This window comes from Rousettus aegyptiacus, unplaced genomic scaffold (assembly GCF_014176215.1).
Source record: "Rousettus aegyptiacus isolate mRouAeg1 unplaced genomic scaffold, mRouAeg1.p scaffold_m13_p_6, whole genome shotgun sequence".
Lineage (NCBI taxonomy): Eukaryota > Metazoa > Chordata > Mammalia > Chiroptera > Pteropodidae > Rousettus > Rousettus aegyptiacus.
Window position 1 is genome coordinate 32,904,152 of NW_023416309.1, and position 23,746 is coordinate 32,927,897.

At 37.6% G+C, this 23,746-nt stretch overlaps 1 protein-coding gene across 3 annotated transcripts in view; it reads right to left on the reverse strand.

Annotated features, from left to right (window-relative positions):
- HTR7 (5-hydroxytryptamine receptor 7) overlaps nucleotides 1-23,746 on the reverse strand; it is a 216,143-nt gene that overhangs the window by 63,952 nt on the left and 128,445 nt on the right. Inside the window, exons 3-5 of one of the 3 annotated variants that reach the window (XR_001597659.2) lie at nucleotides 12,173-12,297; nucleotides 10,752-10,923; nucleotides 9,968-10,639 (exon numbers count right to left, since the gene is read on the reverse strand). Coding sequence is in view for 2 of the 3 variants with exons in the window: in XM_016151272.2 (XP_016006758.1) it covers nucleotides 12,138-12,297 (160 nt within the window). In the remaining variant the exon portion in view is untranslated. Of the gene's footprint in view, nucleotides 1-9,967; nucleotides 10,640-10,751; nucleotides 10,924-11,678; nucleotides 12,298-23,746 lie in introns of those variants that run through there. The other 2 variants (XM_016151274.2, XM_016151272.2) reach the window with 2 other exon arrangements.

Sequence of the window (23,746 nt, forward strand, 5' to 3'; positions counted from 1 at the left end):
AAGTTCCTCCAACATTTCCTGTAATACAGGCTTGGTGGTGATAAATTCCTTCAGCTTATTTTTGTCTGGAAAGCTCTTTGTCCTTCAACTCTAAATAATAGCTTTGCTGGATAAGTTATTCTTGGTTGTAGATCCTGCGTCTTTATCCTGTTGACTATTTTTTGCCAAGCCCTTCTGTCCTGCATAGTTTCTTTTGAGAAATCAGCTGCCAGTCTTAAGGGTTTTCCCTTATGAGTAACTATCGGTTTTTCTCTTGCTACTTATGTTGCAATCTTGAGGTAGAATTGCTTCTTTCAGAAACCTCAGTTTTTGCTCTTAAGGCTTTCAATTAAAATCCAGCCACATTTGGAAGGTAACCTAACCTGCTTTACTTAAAGTCAGCTGATTGTAAATTTTAATTACACCCTCAAACACCTTCACAGCAACATCTAGTATAGTGTTTGACCAAACAACGGGGTACCGTAGCCAAGCCAAGTTGACACTAAAGTTAACCATCACGTGCAACTTCAAAATGTGAAAAATGAAACGAAAGTGCTGCTCAAAGGGAATTTATAGCTTTAAATGACTAAATTTGAAAAGAAGATCTAAAACCAATAACATAATGTTCTACTTTAAAATTAAGCCAGAAAAAGAGCAAAGTAACTGCAAAGTAAGTAGAAGGAAGGACAAAAAGCAGAACTTAATTTTTAAAAAAGCTGCTTTGCTTTTTTTGAGAATATCCATAATATTGAGAAACCACTAGTTAAACTAGTCAGAATTTTTTTTGAAAAATGAGAAAAAAATCACCCATAGTATGAGCAAAAAGGAGAATATCATCACAAATATTAAAAAGATAATAAGAGAAAGTTATATGCAACTTTATGACAACAAATTCAACAACTTAGATGAACTGGACAACTTAAAAAGCACAATTTATCAAAATTGACACAGGAAGAAACAAAAAATAGGAACAATTGAATATGTCAGAGAATTTAAATTTGATATCAAAAACATCTCCATTTCCCCAAAAATCTCCAAGCCCAGAAATTCTTAACATTGATTAATATCAAATATTCCAGGAAAAATAGCACCGATATTACCCAAACTTTTTCAAAAATTAGAAGGAACTCTGCTCAACTTCTTTTATGAAATGAGCATAACCCTAATGACAGTCCAACAATGGCATTACCAATAAGGAAAATTACAAATGAATATTCTTCATGTATATAGGTGTAAAATCTTTAACAAAATATAAGGAAATAAATCCAAAAATATGTAAAAAGGATAATAGATCATGACCAGGTAGAATTTATACCAAGAATGCAAGGTTAACTCAACATTCAAAAATTAATGTAATTCACTATATTAAAAAAAGCAGAACCATTTGATCATTTCAATACATGCAAAATAAATCAGTTGAAAAAATTAACACTATTCATTAAAAAAAAGCTCTGAACAAACTAAGAATAATTATAACACCCTCAAAGTGGTAAGTGGCATCTAAAAATTCCTACAACTAACATCATGCTTAATGGTGAAAATGTGAATTATTTTACCCAGAGATAAGGAACAAAGGAAAGATGCCTGTGTTCACTACTTCTACCCTACATTGTTATGGCAATCCTAGTCATTTAAATAAAGGAGAAAGAAGACATAAAAAAATGAACAGGAAAATGAAAATTGTCATTGTTTGCAAATAGGATTTTTTACCGAGAAAATCCCAAAGAATCTACAAAACAACTAGAACCAATAAAAACATTTATTGGGGATGCAGAATAGAACTTAATACTTGTAAAATCTATTATATTCTTAAATAGTAGCAGCAAATAATTGCAAAGTGAAAATTTTTAAATTTCATTTACAGTGGTATCAAAAAGATAAAATACCTAAGAATAAATCTAAAGACACCCAGTATCATGACACTTAAACCTGCAAAACATTGTGAGAGAAATTAAGGTCTTAAATAAATAGAAAGATATTCCATGTTCATGGATTGGAAGACATGTTATAAAGTTGACAATTCTCACAAAATTGATCTATGGATTTAATACAATACTAATTAAAATGCCAGCAGAAATTTTATACAAATCGACGGGCTGATTCTTCAATTTATTTGGAAACGCAAAGTTTCCGGAGTATCAAAAGGAATTTTAAAAGGGAAGAGCAAAGCTGGAGAGGTTATTCTGATTTTAGAGCTTACTTTAAAGCCACAATAATCAAAATAGTTTGGTTCTGGTGAAAAGGTAGACATACAGATCAATAGAATAAAATAGAAAGTCTAGAATCATATCCACATGTATTTGATCAATTTTTGACAAATTTCTAAGGTAATTTAAAGGAAAAAGTAAAATCCTTTCCACAAAAGTTCTACTCAACTGGATAGCCGTGTGAGAGGAAAAAAATGAAAGTTCATCATTATCTCACATCATAAACAAAAGTTTAGGAAATAGATATAGACTTAAATGTAAAAGCTTAAATTATAGTACTTATACAGGAAAAAAAGTATCTTTGAGACTTTAAAGTAGGCAAGGGCTTCTCATATAGAAACACAAAGCATGAAACAAAGATTTAAAATGTATGAATTAGACTTAATGAAAATGAAAAACCTCTTCTCTTTAAAATTCACCAGTAAGAAAATTTTAAAAAATCAGCTACAACAACAAAAAGCCAATGATTTGGAAAAAAACTCTCAATACACAAATATCAAAGGACTTATATCCAGAAAATATGAAGAACTATTACAGTTCAATTATAAAAGACAACCCAATAAGAAAACGAGCAATAGATTTAAACAGACACTTCACCAAAGAGACACAGATGGCAAATAAACATATAAAAAATGCTCAACACCATTAGCCATCAGGAAAATACAGTTTAAACCATAATGTAATAGATACCCATGAGAATAACTACAATTAGAATAACCGACCATACTCTATACTGGCAAGGATGTGGAGCAACTAGAAATCTCATACACTTTTGTTGGGAATGTAAAATAACACAATCACTTGGGAAACTGCTTTGGCCATTTTACAAAATATTACATGTACACCTACCATAAAACCCAGCCATTCTACTTCTAGGGATTGACATAAGAAAAGCATAGGTATATATGTTCTTATACAGACTTGTACACAAAATGTTCATAGTAGATGACTTATACAAAATCTGGAAACAATCCAAAAGTTCATTAACAGATGAAGGAAAAACAAATCATGAATTATCCATGTATAATGAAATACTAGTCAGCAATGAAAAAGAAAAAAAAACCTGATAGATGCAACAATTTGGATGAACCTCAAGATCATTATGTTGAGTGAAAGAAATTAGGCAAAAAATAGTGAATTCTGTATGACTCCACCTATTTAAAGAAGAAAAACTGGCAAAATTAACTATGCTGTTAGAAAACAGTATAGTGGTTACTTTTACAGAGTTTAGGAGAGGACCCGTCAAGATGGCATAGAGGGTAGAGGCTTTGTACAACTCCTCTTGCAACCACACCAAAATTGTGATGAAACCACAGCAAACAGCAAGCAGAGTCACCTGGGGGGTCTGGAACAGAAGCCCTACTACTAAGAAGAAATATGAAATCAATTTGGAAGGTTAGGAGGGGGAGAAGACGTAAGGCTGCCTGGTTCCAAGTGGGCTGAGTGTGACAGAGGCTATGGCAGCTGCAGCCAGCTGGTGCAGATGTTCCTCTTAAAGGGACTGCGACCAGACTTCTGTGGTGATGGACTCACTCACTCTGAGCTCCAGTGCTGAGGGGGCTGCTTGGGGGAAGGGAAGAGCAGGGAAATACAGGGGCATGCTGAGTTGTCTGACTTTGTGGCAAGGACTAGAGGGCTTTCTCCTTGGCAGCAGTAATGGCAGTATCCACTGTTCCTTTATTGAGCCTGCCCCTCCTCCCAGCGTGCCCACGCAGGTACTGCATGCAGTAGCTGAGACATGATCACACTAGGTAGCAGAGGTCGCTCCACCCAGAGGATTCTCTGAAACTCTGCCCCTCCCAACTTGCAGCCCTACCCAAGCCACATCCAGAGATGTCCTCCACATGCTCTGTGTTCCTTGCTGAGCAGCTCTAAGCCCCACAGTAGCGGCAGCCAACCTTGATTTCTGGTGTGGCCTCTCAACTATAAGCACAGCACCGGTGGCAGCCACCTGTGGACTGCTTGCTGACTCTGACCAGGCAGACATGGAGGGGCACAGGCTGGGGTAAACTTGGCCTGCAGCTAGACCCCTCTCAGGACTGTGCCACTGGGTCCCATAGGACACCTACTACACAAAGCCACAATACTAAGACTAGGAGACTTAGAAGCATTACCTAGTGCATAGAAACAGACACAAAAAGCTAGCCAAAATGGGTAGGCAAAGAAGCATGTCCTACATAAAAGAACAAAACAGAGTTCCATAAAAAGATTTAAACAAAGTGGAGTCAAGCAATCTAACAGATGAAGAGTTCAAAACACTGGTTATAAGGATACTCAATGAACTTAGGAGAAGAGTAGATGAACTCAGTGGGAACTTCAACAAAAAGTTAGAAAACATAAAAATGGAGATGGAAATTGTGAAAGAGAACCAGTCAGAAATGAAGACTACAATATCTGAGATGAAGAGTACATTACAGCATTGTTCCTTAACTCTTTTGTCACCATGGACTGGTGCTCCTATGAGAATCTCATGCCCGATGACCTGAAGTGGAGCTGAGATGGCGATGCTAACACTGGGGAGTGGTTGCAAATACAGATGAAGCTTCACTAGCTCTCCTGCCGCTCACCTCCTGATATGTGGCCAGGTTCCTAACAGGCCACAAACCAGTACCAGTCCATGGCCTGGGGTTTAAAGACCCTTGTATTAGAGGGAACCAACAGAGTGGATGAAGAGGAGGATCAAATTGCTAGTAGAGAGGATGGGGTAGCAGAGAACACCCAATCAGAACAGCAAGTGAAAAAGGAATCAAAAAAAATTAAGATAATTTAAGAAACCTATGGGCCAACATCAAGTGTGACAACATTTGCATCATAGGGATACCAGAAGGAGAAGACAGAGAGCAAGAAGTTGAAAACCTATTTGAAGCAATAATGATAGAAAACTTCTCTAACCTAGTGAAGAAAACAGACATATACCCCAGGAGGTTCAGAAAGTCCCAAACAAGATAAACTCAGAGCCCACACCAAGACACATCATAATTAAAATCCCAAATACAAAGAGAGAATCTTAAAAGCAGCAAGAGAAAAGCATTTAGTTACCTACAAGTGAGCTTCCATGAGACTAGAAGGTGATTTCTCAAAAGAAATTTTGCAGGATAGAAGGGCTTGGCACAAAATATTCAAAGTGATGAAAACCCAGGATCTACAACCAAGATTACTTTATCCAGAAAAGCTATCGTTTAGAGTTGATGGACAGATAAAGAGCTTCCCAGATAATTAAAAACTAAAGGAGTTCATCGCCACTCAGCCAGGAAATGTTGGAGGGACTTCCTTAAGAAGAAAAAAATATGTATCAAAAATATGAATAAAAATTGGCAATAATTACACATCTATCAACAAGTACTTAAAATGAAAAAGAATTAAGTGCTCCAATCAAAAGATAAGGTAGCCGAATGCATAAGAAAACAAGACCCTTACAAACGCTGCCTACGAGAGACTCACTTCAGATTAAAAGACACACATAGACAAAAAGTAAACAGATGGGAAAAGATATCACATGATGGACCTAGAGGGTATTATGCTGGATGGAGTAAGTCAGATAGAGAAAGGCAAATGCCATGTGATGTCGAATATGTGTGGAATCTAAAGAACAAAACAAACAACAACAACAAAACATGGAAACAAACTCGTAGATATAGAGAATATTTTAGGTGTTACCTAATGGGAGGGGGCTGGGAGTTCAGTGAAAAAGGGCAAAGAGATTAAGAAGTACAAATGGGTAGTTATAAAATAGTCGTGGAGATATAAAGTATAGCATAAGGAAAATAGTTAATAATATTGTAAGAAATATGTATGGGGATGGAGGGGTACTAGATTTATTGGAGTGATCACTTTAAAGTTATATAGATCTCTAATCACTATGTCGTACACCTGAAACTGATATAATATTGTATGTCAACTATAATTGAAAATAAAAATTATTAAAATCCTGAGAAAAAATAAAATAAAATCAAGAGCAGTAGGAAAGAAATGAGAGAGGCTTGTGTGGTCCCTATAATGTTTTGTTTTTTGATGTAGGCGCTGGTTACGTAGTTGTGTTCATACAAAGAAAATATATCAAACTGAATAATAATGATATATGCACACTTCTGTGTAAATATATTTCAATGCATATTTTAAAATATAAAAGCAAAACAAAAAAACATGGCTACAGACTTTGCATTTTCTATTCTTTTGAGCAATTAATAGAATTATTTGTATTTTTATTTGCCGTGCCTTCAGCAACCCTGTTACATGACATCAGAGAGTCACACACACTTTATTCTTGAACTCTAGATCTAGTAGACCTCTCATCTTCATCAGTGACTAATACCAGCATCTGTACCAACACCAATGATAGTAACAAGAACACTATAGACTTCTTGACTGGCACCTAATGATAATGAGCTACCATTTTCTTCAGAAAACATTTTCTGGGCATTCTAAGTTTATTCATTCACATATACTACCACCACCACCTCTACCATTGCTAAGGAAAAGAACAAAAATTATAGTGTAGCTATCAAAAGTATTGTCAGCACCAAGCTGGTCAAGAAGGAAGGTTTCGGTGGTGAGACGCCCAGTTGGAAGAACGCACAAGGGGCCGACATGAGAATGAAACGGCAGGCACCAACTTTATTGTGGGGAGCCCGCTTCTATTGCGGGGAGCGTGCTTTTGCTTCTACCCTTCTGCTCCTCAGGGGACCACATAGGCTCCACATATATCAGAGTACAATAATGGCATTCAGCCACACATGCAAAATACAAGAAGCTGAATTATGTTTACTTATTTTAGGTACAAGTGCTCTACTACTCTAATGTAACATTCTAAATCTAGGGTCCTATTCCTAGCCATGAGCCTGGATCACAGCCAGACCTGGTACCTACCAGGCCTGAGACCCACAAGTATTCTTTGTCATGTGTTTGCCTATGTTCCCTTCCTCTGACTAACATGAAGGACAATCATTATTCTGTCATAATTTTGGGCAACGATTGTCTTTTTGAACAATCCTGACAAATGCCCATGTCCAGATGGTCGTGATTCTATGAATAAATAGGTGGAGCATTTTATACCAAATCTGAAACAAATGTTTGCCTCTCTAGGTCAAGTTCTGACAGGGCTAGAACCCTCTCTGTTAAAAACCTCATCTCAATCTCAGGAATTCTGTTGGGGAAAATAGATTAAAGGAAAACCTGGTGGTTTACATGTGGCAATCACCAGTAGTCTGATGGTGAACCTGAATTCTCCATCAGGGAAAACAAAAATTTGTCTGGAGAATACATTAGACCCTAGTGACAGATATCAAGTCATCTTGAGTTATGAAAACATTAATTTAAAAAATAGTTCCAATTATATCTTTTATTATATCCATGCTCCTTGAAAATATAACTTTATAGCATATCTCATCAAAATAATGAGTTTCTTTTTTCACCTCTCGGATCTAGGCCAGTCTCGTGACTTGCTTTGGCTAACAGAATGTGGAGAAAGTGTTGTGGTGCCAGTTCTGAGCCTAAGTCTCAGGCATTGTGTGTTTCCCTTCTCTTTCTCAGAACACTGTTGCCACCATATGAACAAACCCAAGCTAGCCTGCTGGATGAAAGTTCAGTTGTAAGCCAAGACTGTTCTGGACCAGCCTACGGCCAGCTGATCCACATGCATGTAAGAGAGCCTAGTCAAGATCAGCAGAGTTGCTTATCCAACCCACAGATTTGCAACTAAAAATATGTGGTTTGTTATACAAATAGTCAGCCAATAGATAACTGAAACAGAAACAGATGAGGGTATCAATGTTGCCATCATCAGAAATGTAGATCTTTGGGAAGAAACTTTGATCTAATTTCCACATTTTATGAATATAAGTAATGATAAACATAAAAGACATAAACTAAGAGTCAGAAGTACCATGTTTGTTCTTTGCTATATTTAGCTAACATTACATAAAAATTTCTTTAAAACAATTTCATTATATTAATGATAGTAAAAACAAGCATTTATGCACCTAATATAGGCAGATAATTACGCTAAACATTTTGCATGATTTTTTTCTTATAATCTGAAGAAAGGAAGGGTTGTTCAGAATCGTACATAGAACTAGCAGATGAATGTTAATCCTCCGACACAAGAGCCCATACCCTACAGTATCATTATATTCTACTACCTCCCACTGTGGTAAAGCATGGAGCTGAAACTCATATGGAGCTGAGATTCTAAAGTCAGTATACTAGGCAAATAATAACTGGTCCAAATTATCCTTGAAAATGTTTTTGTCCATAAATTATGAGCTATCAGGAAGTCCACCAGTCAGTATTTCCCTACAGTATTGAATATACAACTAGAGTTTGGGAAGGAGAGAGGTCAGTATAAATAAGTAGACAGAGTTTCAGAGTTTATGTTAAATAATAATAAAAAAAATACATACATGGTCATATATTTTGTATATGGTTGGATGCTCACATTATGAGAGGTTTATGAGACCTGAAACCCACTGAGTGATCACCATACCTCTCTCATCTGATTTTCTCTTTGGCACATAAGCTGGACTGACAGATGGAATCACTTGCAACATTAAAATTCTCTCTTTCTCTATTCCTGTCTTCCTTTATTGCCAAGTGTTTAAACATTTAAATTCACAAAAGTTAAATGTATACCAGATGCAACTCCACTATACTGTTTTGGGAAAGCACAACATGCCATCACTTTCAGAGTAATGAAGGAAGAAGAGTTACATGCGGTACTGGAAAGGATGCTAGATAGAAGTCGGGAACACCTGGTCTTGATCCCTGATATGGCACTAACCTTGCTATGTGTCAAATCCATTTGACATATCAGGAGCTAAGTTCTTTCACTTGTAAAGTGATTTTTGATTCTGAGATATGTGTCTTAACCTTTTTATACCAAAAGGTAAAACCTACCAAGTAAAATTTAACTGTTTCCAGGAAATCAAAAAAGAATGGAGGAGAAGCAGGATTGATGGTAGCCTCCTGTTCCTTAGGAGGAAACTGCCTCCCTGGAGCTCTCCTGGATGCTTGCTGAGACCCAGTCTTCCCACACCTGCCCTCAGCTGCAGTTTGCACTCGAAGGCTCTCTGATGTCAGGGATCCAGGATATGACTATCCTGAGTGCCAACCTTAGCTCCTTCCCTCATTACCAGCATAAGTCTTGGCAACTTATCTAAGCTTTCTCTAATTTCGATTTCCTCATGCTTATAACAGAACTAATAATACACACCTATATACATAATAATAGATGGTGTTTTGCTAAATATATAAGATAACATGTGTTAGATCCAGATATGTTATGCACCTTAGTATCACCTAAGCATTCCAAAGGAACAGAAACAGAAAACCACTAACTTAAGCAAAAAATAAACAAATTGAAATTACACTGTGAATGAGCTAAAAAAAAACTGAAGAGAGAGCAACCAGGCCTTGAGAGGACTGAGCTCAGGGCAGATTTGGGCATCTCCACAGTAGGGTGGGCGTTCCTACCTGGGTCTCTGCACCATCTACCCTGTGTCAAGATGTAAATTGCTGAGAGAGATAACGCAGTTGGCCTAGCTTGATGACTACATCTATGATCAGAGGGAAAGAGCCCTGTGATGAAAACCCCATTCAAGCTACATGGAGTGAAGTAGGGTGAGCACCCTGAAGGAGGCATTGTTACTAGAATGAGAGAAGGGTTGCTGGGCAGAAAAACTAGATTTCAGGCCCAGTCCTAGGAGTTACTGTCAACGTCACATAAAAGTTAGATTCCTCTCAAAAGTCTTTGTTTTTAATGGCCCATTCAATGATATCACACCCTTAGTCATGTCCTTGTCATGACCTTTCCTGCTACCCTAACTGCCTACCTGTTGGGCCCTTACTGGTTCCAGTCAGTTTCCCATTGAAAGTCGTGCTGAGTCTAATTACCTTTGGGGGCAAAGCTCTTGGTGAAGGTGAACTGGGCCTTAAAACACCACCAATCCAGTAGGTTGGCCTAAGTGCCTCAAACACAGAACTCTGGGGTTTTCTCATTTACAGAAACACACATAATCAATGAATTGATAAATTTAAAAACCGATCTTCACCCATAAACAACACAAAAAAAACTCAAAAATCAAAGCAGGGACCTAGCCTCTCCCTTCATGAACTCCCTCTGTCCGTGAACCCACGCTATTCAAACAGCTGTCACAGGCTTAGTCTGGTCGTCTGAGCCCTCCATGACGTCAGGTCAGACTGTATCAACACTATATTTGGCCATGAGGGAATTAGAAGATGAGGAAAATCAGGGGCAAAACAGACCAAGATGAATAGTGAAGTCTGTTCTTTATTTGTAATTTTTCTTACCAAAACAAGGAGAGTCTTGGACTATATATATATTTAGGCTCAAGAGCTGCAGAGCTTAACATGAACTTGTGGGTAGCATCCTGTGTTTCATTTAATCTCTCCATGACCTTTTCTTATCCAGCACAGAACACCTGGATGCAAATTTACACCTGCAATCCACAAGTGGGGAAATATAATTCAGTTTAGCGCAGTTTTTAGTATGACAGAATCACTATAAGTCAGGTTAGCTAGGTTCTATTCTAACTTCTGGCTGCTACCTACCTTGATGGGAGCTGCTTCCCCTCTCTGGGTCTCAGTTTTCTTATCTTTGAAGTGAGGATGCTGAATCACACATGTCTAAGTTCCCTTCTATCCAGTTATGATGTTCAGTGAAGCTAGGTCACAGGGATCCCTAGGAATAAATGCTTCCAGTGTCAGGGAACCCAAGCTTCTGCTGGACAGAAAATATTAATTAAATTAAAGGACACCATTAGGTCACCTTATTTAGGTGAGGTGGAGAGCTGGAAAGGGTACCTGCCGATGTTATTCATGAACTCTGGAATATCCTTCTTAATGGGCATTTGTTCTATAATATTTGGGGTGACTATAAAAGTCAGAGGTCAACAAACTTTTTCTGTAAAAGGTCAAGTAACAAATATTTTAGGCTATGAAGGCTTACAGCCTCTATCACAAGTACTCAACTCTGACTTTGTAATGTGAAGGCAGACACAGACAATACCTAAATAAATAAACATGATTGTGTTCCATTACAAAGATGGGTGGTGGAGACTTGACCCATGAGCTGCAGTTTGCTGACCCCTGATACAAGTGATGGTCTTTGCAATAAGAAATATGCAACCTTATCCCTACACACACTTCACAGAGAGATGCTTGGCTTGATAGAGTTTATCATTATCAGATGAGTCTGGAGAACATTTCAAAGCCATAAAATAACTTGAAATAATAACAGTAATATAAAGATTACTGAATGTAAAGATTATAGCCAGAAGTTATAGGTCGAAGCTAAATTCCACCATTTAACAAATGGGAAATTGCTTAACCTCTGTGAATCTGAGTATCTTCATTTTCAAATTAAAAAAAAAATAGGAAATGGTATATGGTGGACCTAAAAAAAATTAGAATAGTAACAGTTAACATTTTAATATTGTCACAAAATTTATAATCTTCCTGTCACATTTATTATCATATTTAACTTTAAAAAATATCTTAGTATCTACCTAAAGTGGTAGGTGTTATCTAACACAATATTCTATGATATTCATATCATGATTCCCATTTTATGGATAAGATAAGAAGGTTACATGAAAAGTAAAAGTGAGATGAAAGCACTCTGAAAACTTCACAGTGCTACAGTAGCTAAGATATTATAATTATTCAAGATAAGGAAAACAATGTTACCCAAGTCTTCCCACAGGTTGAAATAGTGAGTTTTCATCATAGTATCTAAAATCTAATTCAAGATGCATTTTCTAACACTCCCTGACTATTGTGTGGCATCAGCCTCTACTACAAGGAGCTTCTGCTCCCCATACAGGACCCTAATTTACCCCTAAGGAGAGACTGGAGAATCTCTCCTTCTGTTTCCTTGTCCTCCCTAATAGCATATCTGGAGAAATAGAGTTCCTGCTATTTTCATGAACATGGTAGTTACATGGTGACAGAGAACCAGGCATGTTTCCTACCTGTGCCAATATGTACAGAAATGCAGGGGTGGAGAGGCGGGGAGGTTCTCAGGAAAATCTGGCATCTTCCAACTTCTAATAGCCCTGCAGGTAAGTAGGCTGTGAGGACTGTCCCTTGCCTGAGGCTGTGTAAAGATAAGGATGACAGGTACACAAGTGAATAACTTCTCATGCTTTAAACAGGATAATCAGACTAAAAGACACACATGCAGAACATCATTTCTAAATGTTTAAAGTCATTTCAGGTATTACCTTTAAACATTTTACATTTTTAAAGAGCAAATATCACGATTGTTGAATCTGATTTGCAGAACACCTGACATAGTATAATTTGACACTTACATGATTTTTTTTGACATATTTTGCTACTGTCAAAAGGAACATTTTCTTAGTATAGACTAGGAATATAAGGAATGTAATTCTGTAAGGCAAAATAACTGTTAACGTGGCAACTTGTTTTCAAAGATGGCCACAGCCATTACTCCCCTCTTGCATGCCCTTTGAAATGTGACCCTGCCACTACCCTCACCTAGAAATGGAGTTTGATTATTCCTCCTCCTGAATCAGGGCTGACACTGCAGCTTGCGTTGCCAGTAGAATGTGGCAGAAGTGACATTGTTCAAATAATGATGCAGGTCTTTAAGAGGTCTTATATATAGCTTTTGTTTTTGCATGCTTGGAGTCCTGAGTCTCCATATTTTTTAATATCTTCTCATATAAACTATTTAAATAAGATCCAGAATCTTATAACACCGCACAAGTACAAGTTTTAGTTGGAAATCACTCATACCCAGAACAGAGAAGATCTCAACCAAATGAGAAAGGAAAATTAACAGATGCCAGCACTATGCTGACACGAATGTTGGAATCATCTGACCAGAATTTTAAAGCAGCCATCATAAAAATGCTTCAATGAGCCTATGAACATGCTTGAACCTAATAAAAATACATGTAGTCACAGAAAAGAAATAAGATACAAAGAAGAATCAAATGGAAATTTTAGAATTAAAACACACCATAAATGAAATAAAAAACTCAATGGATAGGCTCAGCAGCAGCATGAAGAAGACAAAGAAGAATCATTCAAGTTGAAAATTGAACAATACAAATTACCCAATATGAACAATAGATAACAGGAAAAAAAGTGAATGGAGTCAGGGACATGTGGGACTATAACAAAAGACTAACATTAATGTCACCGAAGTACAGAAAAATTGGAAAAAGTAGCCTGACAAAGTAGCCGAGAAGGCATAGCTAAAAATTTCCTACATTTGGCAAGACATAAACCTGGAAACACAAGAAGCTAAAAGAAACTCAAGCAGGATAAACCCAAAGAGCTCCATGTCAAGACATATCATGGTCAAACTTCTGAGAACTAAAGGAAAAACAAAACCTTGAAAGCAGCCTGAGAGAAATGATGTACTACCTAAAAGGGAAAAAAATTTTTTTGAGTGAATCAGATTTCTCATCAGAATCCATGAAAGCCAAAAGGAAGTGGCACATTTTTAAAGTGCTAAAAGACATGAACTATCGATCCAGAGTTCTATAATTAGCAAAAATATTCTTCACAAATGAAAGACATCAAAATATTTTCAGATGAAGGGTAACTAAAATTTGTCACCAACAGACCTACTATAAAAGGATAGCTAAAAGAAATGCTCTAAACAGAAAAGAAATGCTTAAAGAAGAAATCTTTAAGAAAATTAGAATGGAAGAAAGAACACAAAAAAAAATCAAAAGGATGGGTAAGAACAGTAATATTTTCTTCTACTCTTAAGTTTTCTAAATTAGGTTTGATGGTTGAAACGAAAATTATAACAATGTCTACTATGGTTCTTAATATATAGAGAGGAAATATTTAAAACAATTACTGTGGGGTCAAGTAAAGAGATATAAACAAGACAAAAGTATAAAAATTATATAAAAATGAACACTCAAAAACACTATAGATAAATCGAAATTGAATTAAAGTAATTCACAAGAAGGCAAGATAAAAGCAGAACAGAAAAATGAAAACAAGAATAAACAGAAAACAAAATTTCTCAAAAAAAATGCAATTACAGTGGCCCCCATGCACTCAGGTGCAAAGTGGTTAAACCTCATGCTCTGGAGCCAGACTGCCCAGGTTAATTCCTGGCTTCACCTTGTTGAGCAAATTCGCTAATCCCTATAAACTGGAGATAATAATATCCATGTCACAGGATTTTGTTGAGCTTTAAATAAGTTAATATTTACTTATAGCAGTGCCTGACAAATGGTAAATATTTATGTGTGTGTGTGTGTGTGTGTGTATTCTTTCCAATTAAATAATTAAATTGATTTCTCACCCTGGGACAGAGAAACAGTCAATTATTCCTCTTTTGTCCCCTAATAAATTACACTATGATAAACATCTTTGTGCTGTAGATTTATTTCATATTTCTGACTATTTTTAGGATGCAGAAGTCCTCTGAAATATGTTTTGATGTTCATATGCATCCACGCCCCTTTTTCCTGACAGGATAAACTTCACAGACTTCTATAAGAAGTGGTGTTAAGACCAAACTTGAATAACTAAAGTGTCTGGAGTTTTCACCAAATTTGTTTTGCCAGCACACAAAATAGAGAGTGGAGGTCTTTATGGCAGATAATGTAAAGAAATCCTAACTGCTTATGACTTTATACCAAAAAAACTCACTAAGGCAGCATAGTATCTTGGTTAAGAGCATAGACTCTGAAGTTAATAACCTGGGTTCAAATTCCAGCTCTTTCATTAGCTGTGCAACCTTGGACACATTGTTTAACCTCTCTGTGCTTCGGTTTCTTCATCACTAAAAGAAGGGAAATAATAGTGTAGCAGGGATGTTTCGAAGAGGAAATGAGTTAATGCACCTGCTGTCTTCAGAGTACTTAAATTAAACAGAAAAGCTAAGTGAAGCCCCATTCGTGACAGCCTAAATTCACCCTGAAAACAGATAAGAAAATGATCATGAACCTCAATGTGAAATGGTGAGAAAAAAAGGGAAAATACCTCCCTCCCTCATTATTTAGCAATGTCAGCTGCCCAGAGTGTTGTAATGGAGCTGTTGGTTATGTGCCACCACTATGTAGCCTAATGAACATTGCCTTCCCAATAAATCTTTGCTAAAGGATGAGTAAAACAAGTAATTTTGTATAAACATTTTTTTTTCATCTGAGCTGATTCTAGCTGCCTGCACATGTGGGAGCTCAGCACTTTTATTTGATGACAAAGACTGGTCTCTCCCATAGGGGCATCTAAAAGGTTCAATAAGTAGTGTGAAATCTTTGCAATTCAGAAGAGGCCGGAAAGGAACTACATGACTAAAGAGATTTATTCTTGCATTCCTTATGGCTGTAACTCAAAATATAAGACTGTGCTTTGGGAGATATTTTTTGTTGTGTTTTTAAATGGAGTTAAAAATAAACTGTTAAGATCGCTCTTAAACTCTGGGCTTAGAGTAGATTCTATTTTGGGATATTATTACTCAGTATATAAACAAATTGTACTAAGATAAGTTGTACAAGATTCCATAAATCCTTATTACTAAATAATAGCAGCTGGTTGCTGAAAAATGTCAGCTTTTTCCCTCTCTTTGGTTTCTTCTTTCCTCATCTGTAATAGCTGTTTTCACTCTGGAATCCAGACCTGGGGCATACGATAAAAGCACTAATCCATTCATTTAATTCAACATCACAGCAGGATATTCAGAACCAAAAGGAATTACTCTATAATGTTTAGAGTTCATGCATCATAGAAAATAGGGAAGATGTTTGGCGCTGATATATATGTCCTCAACTTATACCTAATTGGAATGTTTATCATGTATCCTGATTTTCTCTCATAGTTCCAATGTTAAATTTTCTGGCCTATTCTTCATATCAAATTACCCTGGAAATTCCAATAACTGAACATTCTTATTACATTGTCCTTATAAGCCATGAAGAGTCTTGTGCCCTATTTTAAGGTGTGAAAAAATATTAGGACCATGAGCTTAGGCAGTGCCTCTTGCTCATAACCACTGAGTACTTCTGCCCATTTCTAGGGCACAACTTTGGGGTCTGGACTCCGTAACTTTGGGAATTTGATCAGTGTTCTGATCAAGGAAAGCCTCAGAAGAAAGGCCTCATAAAATTTCTTAAGAGTTTCTGCTCTAGTGTGCTTTGGAGGCCTCACTGATATAAAGAAGAATTTGGTGTAAACAAAAAGACTCTGCTAGTGGGCTTTCAGGTAGAGACTATTTGCATATTGAACTCTTCTCCTAGAGGATAAGCTCAATGCAGCAAGGCCAAGATAACTGGAACAGAGACCAAAGAGGCACTCAACCTTTAAGAATATACACTCAGGATTAAGCATGGATTTGAAGCTTGTCTCTACCACTTACTAGCTATGTGACCTTAGATATATTTTAAAATCCTCCTTAGTGATAATAGTGTCATCTTGATAAATTGTGAGAATTAAATGAGCTAAAACATCTAGAATAGTACTTCTAAAAAGCATTTCTTATTTTAGTATTCTTATTACTGAGGTTGCATTAGCATTGTTATATCCATATTGAGAGAGATTTATAATGGACATTTAGAAAACAAGAACCAATAAAATGTAATGAGTGCCTACTATTCATGCAATCCTGTGCTAAACACTCAGTATTCAATGATGTAAAAACATATGGGTAAATGGGGGAAGAAGAGGCAAATCTGCCATGCAGAAGAATTCTAAATAATTTAGTAGATACTCAAGTATGAATCCCTACTCTTTGAATGTGGGCCACACACAGTGACTCTTTTCCAAAGAGCACAGTGTGGAAAGAGGTAGGGACTAGCAACTTTACAGGGGAGAAACCTGACAAACACTAACTTAGCCAGATGACCAAGCTCACCATAACAGTGGTAAGTCATGTTAATTTTATGTACCCTAACTCCAGTCGACTCATGAGAAAAATATCAGACACATCACAATTGAAGGACATTCAACTAAATACCTGACTAGTACTCCTCAAAACTGTCAAGGTCATCAAAAGCAAGGAATGTCTTGAGAAACTATTACAGCCAAGAGTCGTCTAAGGTGACATGGACAACTAAATGTAATATGGTAGATCCTAGAACAAAAAAGTTCACTAGGTAAAAACAAAAGAAATCTAACTAAAGTATGGATCTAGCTAATAATAATGTATCATACTGGTTCATTCATTAGTACTATACTAATGTAAGATGTTAATAATAGGGAAACTGGCTGCAGGGGTATATGGGAACGCTGTACTATCTTTGAAATTTTTCTGTAAATCTAAAACTGTTCCAAAATCTAAAATTTATTTTTTAAAAATTATGGGTTTTCACTCACAAGACACTCTCAGAGTAAGGGAGAGACAAGTAATTAAGCTATAAGTCATAAGGTGGTGTGGTATATATGCAGCGGAAGCATGCAAACTGTGCAGAACCCGCGCAGAACGCGGAGGGATTAAATTTCCAAGTTGAGGGCAGTAAAGACATGAGGAGAGGGCTGTGCTGTTCATAAATCAGGAGGCGAGGAGGGCGGGCCTGCGCGGAAGGAATGCCTGGGCAAAGTCTGGGTAACTACTGAGCCTTCTGGTGTTGTTGAGGCAATACATATGAAAGGAAGGAGTCCCCCAAACATGAGACTGACAGGGAGGAGCCAGAGCAGAAAGGACCTGGCAGCAGGACTAAGAACTGGATGAAGAACTCTCTCACTTAGCCAGGGGCAGGCCCAGCCCACCAAAGCCATTTCCAAAAGGGGACGGCTGGAGAGCAGAGCAGCAGAAAACACTGCGAATAGGTACCCCATCCCCTCTAAATTGAAATCCTGTCATTCCACCACTGCCAGATACATCAGCTAAATGTTGTGCCTGACCTACTTTTGATTCCATTTGTCTGCTAATGTCATTGGGCTCAACTTATTGATGGTTAATAGGCCCTTTCTAGAGAAGGAGTCATGACTAGAGAAAAAGAACTTAACGTTGTTAGTCAGAAGGCTTTTTCTAGAATAGAAAGATCAAATACCAGAGGGGCCCAGTCCTTATGGCTTGGCCTGGATGACAAGTCTTGGATACCTCAGCCTGTGTATGTTCCACACGAACCAGCACCATTCAGTGAGGATGGGGAGGTGGCAGACATTGGTCTGGGGATGGGGATGGGATAAAATTGAGGGATATGCCCTTGAGGATTAGGCTTCAAACTGAACACAGGCCAGCAGCCTGAAAAGGCTATTAAAATAAGAATATAATTCTCCATGACTTTTTGCAGAGGTACAAGCATACTGCCATATCATTCATAACAGTGTGGGTTATGGGTTCAATTGTGCATATTTAAATTCCACCTTGAAATCCATGAAATCCACGAAGAGCAGAATTTGTCCAACCAACACTCTTGGTTGTCACAGTGATGGGGAGAGCCAAGAATGCTAGATGTCCCAAAACACATGGGATAGTCCCACCCAGCAAACAATTGTCCCCAATTGCACATGCTTTTTACATGTTACTCCAGAGAGCTGTGAGGAACAATACCTATGTATGATTATTAGAGCCTAGAACATAACTCTGTTACATTTAAACACAAAATATCTTTTGCAAGATATTAATTTTTTAAATGTTAAAATGTTTTACTGGAGTTCAAACAATTAAGATGTGAGAAAATATCTTAGAAGATGAATAAAGTTAGAACTATGAACTCTCAATCAGAAATATTCTTATTGGGCTAAAAATGATGCTATTAAATCAAGTGAGAACAGTCAGTTGATATTGTGTTTCCGCTGTGTATACATAAGCCAAGTTTGCTGATTCACTTTCATTCTGGTGGTTTGCTGGAATCTTTTTTTTTAACTAAATAAAGTTTTTCAATTACCATTGACATACAATATTATATTAATTTCAGGTGAACAACATACTGATTAGACATTTATGTAACTTTCAAAGTGATCATCCCAATAGGTCTAGTAGCCACCTGGCACCATACAATATTATCAGCTATATGCCTTATGCTGTACTTCACATCTCCATGACTGTTTTATAATTGGTAGTTTGTACAGCTTAATCCCTTCCGTTTTTTCACCTATCTCCCCAACCCCTCTCCCATCTGGCAAGCATCAAAATGTTCATTGTATCTATGAGTTTGTCTCTGTTTTGTTTGCATGTTTCTTTCAAGATTCCACATATAAGTGAAATCACATCGTTTGTCTTTCTCTGATAATTTTGCAGAAACTCAGCCACTATGTAAATCAAAGAAAGAGTTTCCATTGTTTGAAACTTCCAAGAGTTGTTCAGACAGTACCATGACTTACAGCAGCATTGATAGTAGGCTGTGAGTCCTAGACTGTGAGAGCCTGCGTTCATAGTCTCTGCATTCACAGAGGTACCACGTATAAGTATCTGACCCCTTCATTAGGTCTTCTACTGTGGTCATGTTTTGAAAAGTTACATATTGAAATACATATATCATTTTAGTAGAATTACTTTCTTTTTATTGTTCCTTCGTATTATCACTAAGATGTTATGGTAATGTTTTAATTGTGTAAATAGGTATTTCATTTTAGAATAATAAAAAGGACATTACAGAATATAATTAGGCATTAGGTCTGACAAGGTTGAGAATCACAGTATCAGATACGAGGTGGCTAAGAAACCGGGAGGAAAGCCCCTCTATCTCCGGGAGGAAAATTAAATGGGTCTGGTGGGCTCTGTTATCCTAGGGAGCTTCTGAACTGAAAATACAAATGATTCTGCTTAAGAAAATTCCTGGGGGCAGAAGCCAGAGTGAGCTCCAGGACTATCTTAGAAATTTGGAGCTACCCTCCATCCCAATTAAATGCAATTAAATTCCAAACATACTTCAGAAATGTCAGAGGAAGCCTCATCTTCTTAGGGTTGTGAGACCTAGCCATGAATGTCTTCTTCTTTAAAAGAATAACTCACACAGAGACAAAAGGAAGCCTAATTAAACAATTTCCTATAAGAGGGCCGGCTGGCAGCTTACCAAATTTTTCTACACTGGGTATCATCAGTACCTTAGTTGAAATCATTAGGTAGATTTCCTTTGATCTGATAAGGTTTTTTTTTTTTCACGTTTATGAGGATTTGGTGGTGACAACGATGAGATCAGTAAAGATGAATTGCTTGCGATGATGCAAGCTGGCACATGGTAGATTAGAAAGGTCCTGTGGGTTCTGTTGTTAGTCTCCAGCTCCTCCTCACTAAACGACATGGAGACAACCTTTAACCAGTGTAGCCAGGGGATCAGTTCTGACCCAACCAGGATCCTCTTCCGCAGGTCCCACTTTGTTCTTGATCAGCAGAGCCTCACTAAGGTTTTTGGTTCTCATATCAGGGTGGAGTGCACAGTTCTCAGAAAAGAGGACCCGGAAAGACTACAAATAAATAATGCCTAACACAAGGCCCCAGATTGCAGGAAGACGAGACCTCAGTGTGTAATGCTTGTTTCAGAAGATTCTGGACGTTGACACTGGGTGAGACTTGGAGCACCACATATCATTTCTCAGGGTCCTCACGATTTTACTAACTTGTCAGCAACAATATTACCATTCCCAATCTCCCAGGGACTTGTCTGATTCAAAGTGTATTTCCATCCATTTCCCTTAGTGAAAATATTAAAAGTTCAGTGCTTAAACTAGCCGAGGAAATCTATGTTGTACCCAAAGAGTGGCACATTAAACCCAATCAATTTCAATTGAAGTGCTTCTCACAGAACTTGCAATGACTTATTACTATCATCACCAAAAGCCATTTACAGAAAGAGCTATAGATCAAGTGTTGAACTCTTAAAGACTTGGGAACTTTTATGGCAGTTTCAGAGAAATTTTCCTCTGAAGGCATTATAAATAACAGCAAAAATAACAAAACACCACTACTAATAAAATGCTATAATGTATCCTACCTATATTACAGATGTAGTGCTAAAGACATGTGGCTTACACCAGCTCACTTATTCCTCACAATAACTTCATGTTAGAAGTATTATTTTCCCCAATATTCAGACAAGCAAGCTGAAGTTCGAGTGTGTTAATTAGCTTATCCAAGCAGCTTGGAAGGAGAAAATTTGTACCCAGGACTAACTGACTCCAGTGCCCTGGTTTTTCTCACTAACCCATGTGAGGCAGTGTGGACCATGGATAGAGTATGAACCCCAGCATAAAACATGTCCCAAGTCACTGGCTGTGTGATCTGGAATGAGAACCTTGACACTGAGCTTCTGCTACTACAAGACTGTGGGCTGTTTGCATTGGTCAAATCAAAGGAAAGAAAAACTAAGTGCAGAGAGTTGGCTGAGGCTGGGCTGGCTTGTTTATTCTCTGAACCAGCTCTGGGAGTCCACTGAAAGGTCAAGCAGGTACACACTAACTGGGAGAGCTGGATGCGCATTGCACAATGATGGTGGCAACTAATTTATGAATTTACATTTGCAAGGCCGGTGCTCTAGATGCTATTCATTTCCTGGTCCTGCCCTTTGTACGAGCTGAGGAGTTGGAACAGCTGTCCTCTACAGTTTTTTTTGCTGTCTTGAGTGTTTGTAATCTGAACACAGCTGTGATAGCCTCACCCTTCTGGACTTTACTGCTATCAAGTATTGGTAACTGCTGAATGAGCAGCCCAGCTACCACTTGGGAACTCATGGGAACCAAATCCAAAGGAAAAATACAGAGATATATTATATAATACATATATAATCTGTAATACTATACTATCTATACTATATATCAGCCTGATTACTAGCTGCTTATATACAAAAGTATACAAAAGTTAAAACTATATATCCAATGGAATACTCTGTATCACATGACTGAGCACAAAATGAAAATAAAACACCCAGCAACATAAAATTAAAAGAATACAAATTTTATCTAACTATAGTTCTTGGGAAAAAACAAAACAAAACAAAACAAAGCTTGGTTCTTCTCCAGCTCTGCCACTAACTAACTCTGTAAACTCTTTAAGACACAATGAGGTCTACAACTTAAGGATCAGATGATTTAAATTATGGTGTATCACAGCACTGATTCACCTAATACAACAAAACAATTCAGATGTGCAATAACAACAAAACAAACGAAAGTTCTTTTTTTCCCCTACCTGATCTCATCTTTTTGGGGCTCTCATTCCCACCCATGATGGTAAAAGAAACACTTAAATTTGACAATTCAAGGTAATTTAGTCTCAAGTTTTAAAAAATCTCCTTCTGTGTAACAATTTCTTTGGAACAAATAATCCATTCAAACCCTCTCTCAGAGCAGTTTTGCCCTTTTCCCAATTTCGGGGTTCCCCTATTCCCTCCTTCTTCACAGGATAATATCTGGGTAGCAGAAAAGTTTGTTATGAATCTTCTCCTTGGTAGGGCGGGGCCATCTGGTGTACCTGCTTTCCTTACCTCACTTTTCTGCAATGCAAATCTTGTTGGTACAGACAGGCTCCTAGGCACTCTACTGGTATCTGTTGAGATGCAGCTAATCCTGGTGATTTAATAAGGTGTCATGCTGAGCCCTGCTCCTAAATCTCCTAAAGATAGTGGTCAAAAGTTCAAGAAATAAATGTCTGAGAAAGAATGAGAGTCTATCTTATTCACCATTCCTATTACTCCCACGACACCAATAACCATCTATAGTAGATGACTCAACATGTTTTATCTCCAGTCCAGACTATTCCTTGAGCACCTGACACATGTAACCAACTACTACTTCACATCTCCATAATGGTATCCGAAAGGCACCTCAAACTGAATATATTCAACTAAATTTATCATCTTTATTATTCCTAATTCTTCTAAATCTGGACTTCTTTTAGTGTGCCTTAAAACAAGAAGTGCATCTACCAACCACCCAGCTATTTGAGCCAGAAATTTACAGTTCATCCTTAAAACCCCCTCTCCTTCAGCCTCTATATATGATCCATTATCAAGTCCTATTGCCTTGACCTCCTAAATAACTTACAAATCTGTCTCCTTCTCTGAGTCTTTGCTGCCACCTCCTAGTCCAAGCCACCATTGTCTCTAATCTAGGTTTGTTCAACTGTCTCCTGACTGGTTTGCCTGTACCCATTATTTCCTTCTTCTAATCGATTTTTTCCACCTCAACCAGAGTGATGTTTGCTAGGTAAACACTATGCCATCAGTGCCCTCTCTCTCTCTCTCTCTTTCTCTCTCTCTCTCTCTCTCTCTCTCTCTCTCTCTCTCTCTCTCTCTGTGTGTGCGTGTGTGTGTGTGTGTGTGTGTGTGTGAGAGAGAGAGAGAGAGAGAGAGAGAGAGAGAGAGAGAGAGAGAGAGAGAGCTCTTAAAATCCTATTGAGCTTCCCATTACTCTAAGGTAAAGACAAAAATATTTAACATGACTCTCAGAATCCTGTGTTATCTGGTCCCCATTTGCCTCTGCAGCCTCCCCTCACACACTCCTCCTTCACTCTTTGAGTTCCAGTGATGCTGGTATGATTTCAGTCCCTAAATCTGAGAAGCTTCCTCCTGACACAGGACCTTTGTCTGTGCTATTCTCTCTGTCCTGAAGGCTCCTCTTCCCTTTGCCTGGCTAACAAACTCTTCCTTTTGACTACACCTTATCGATAT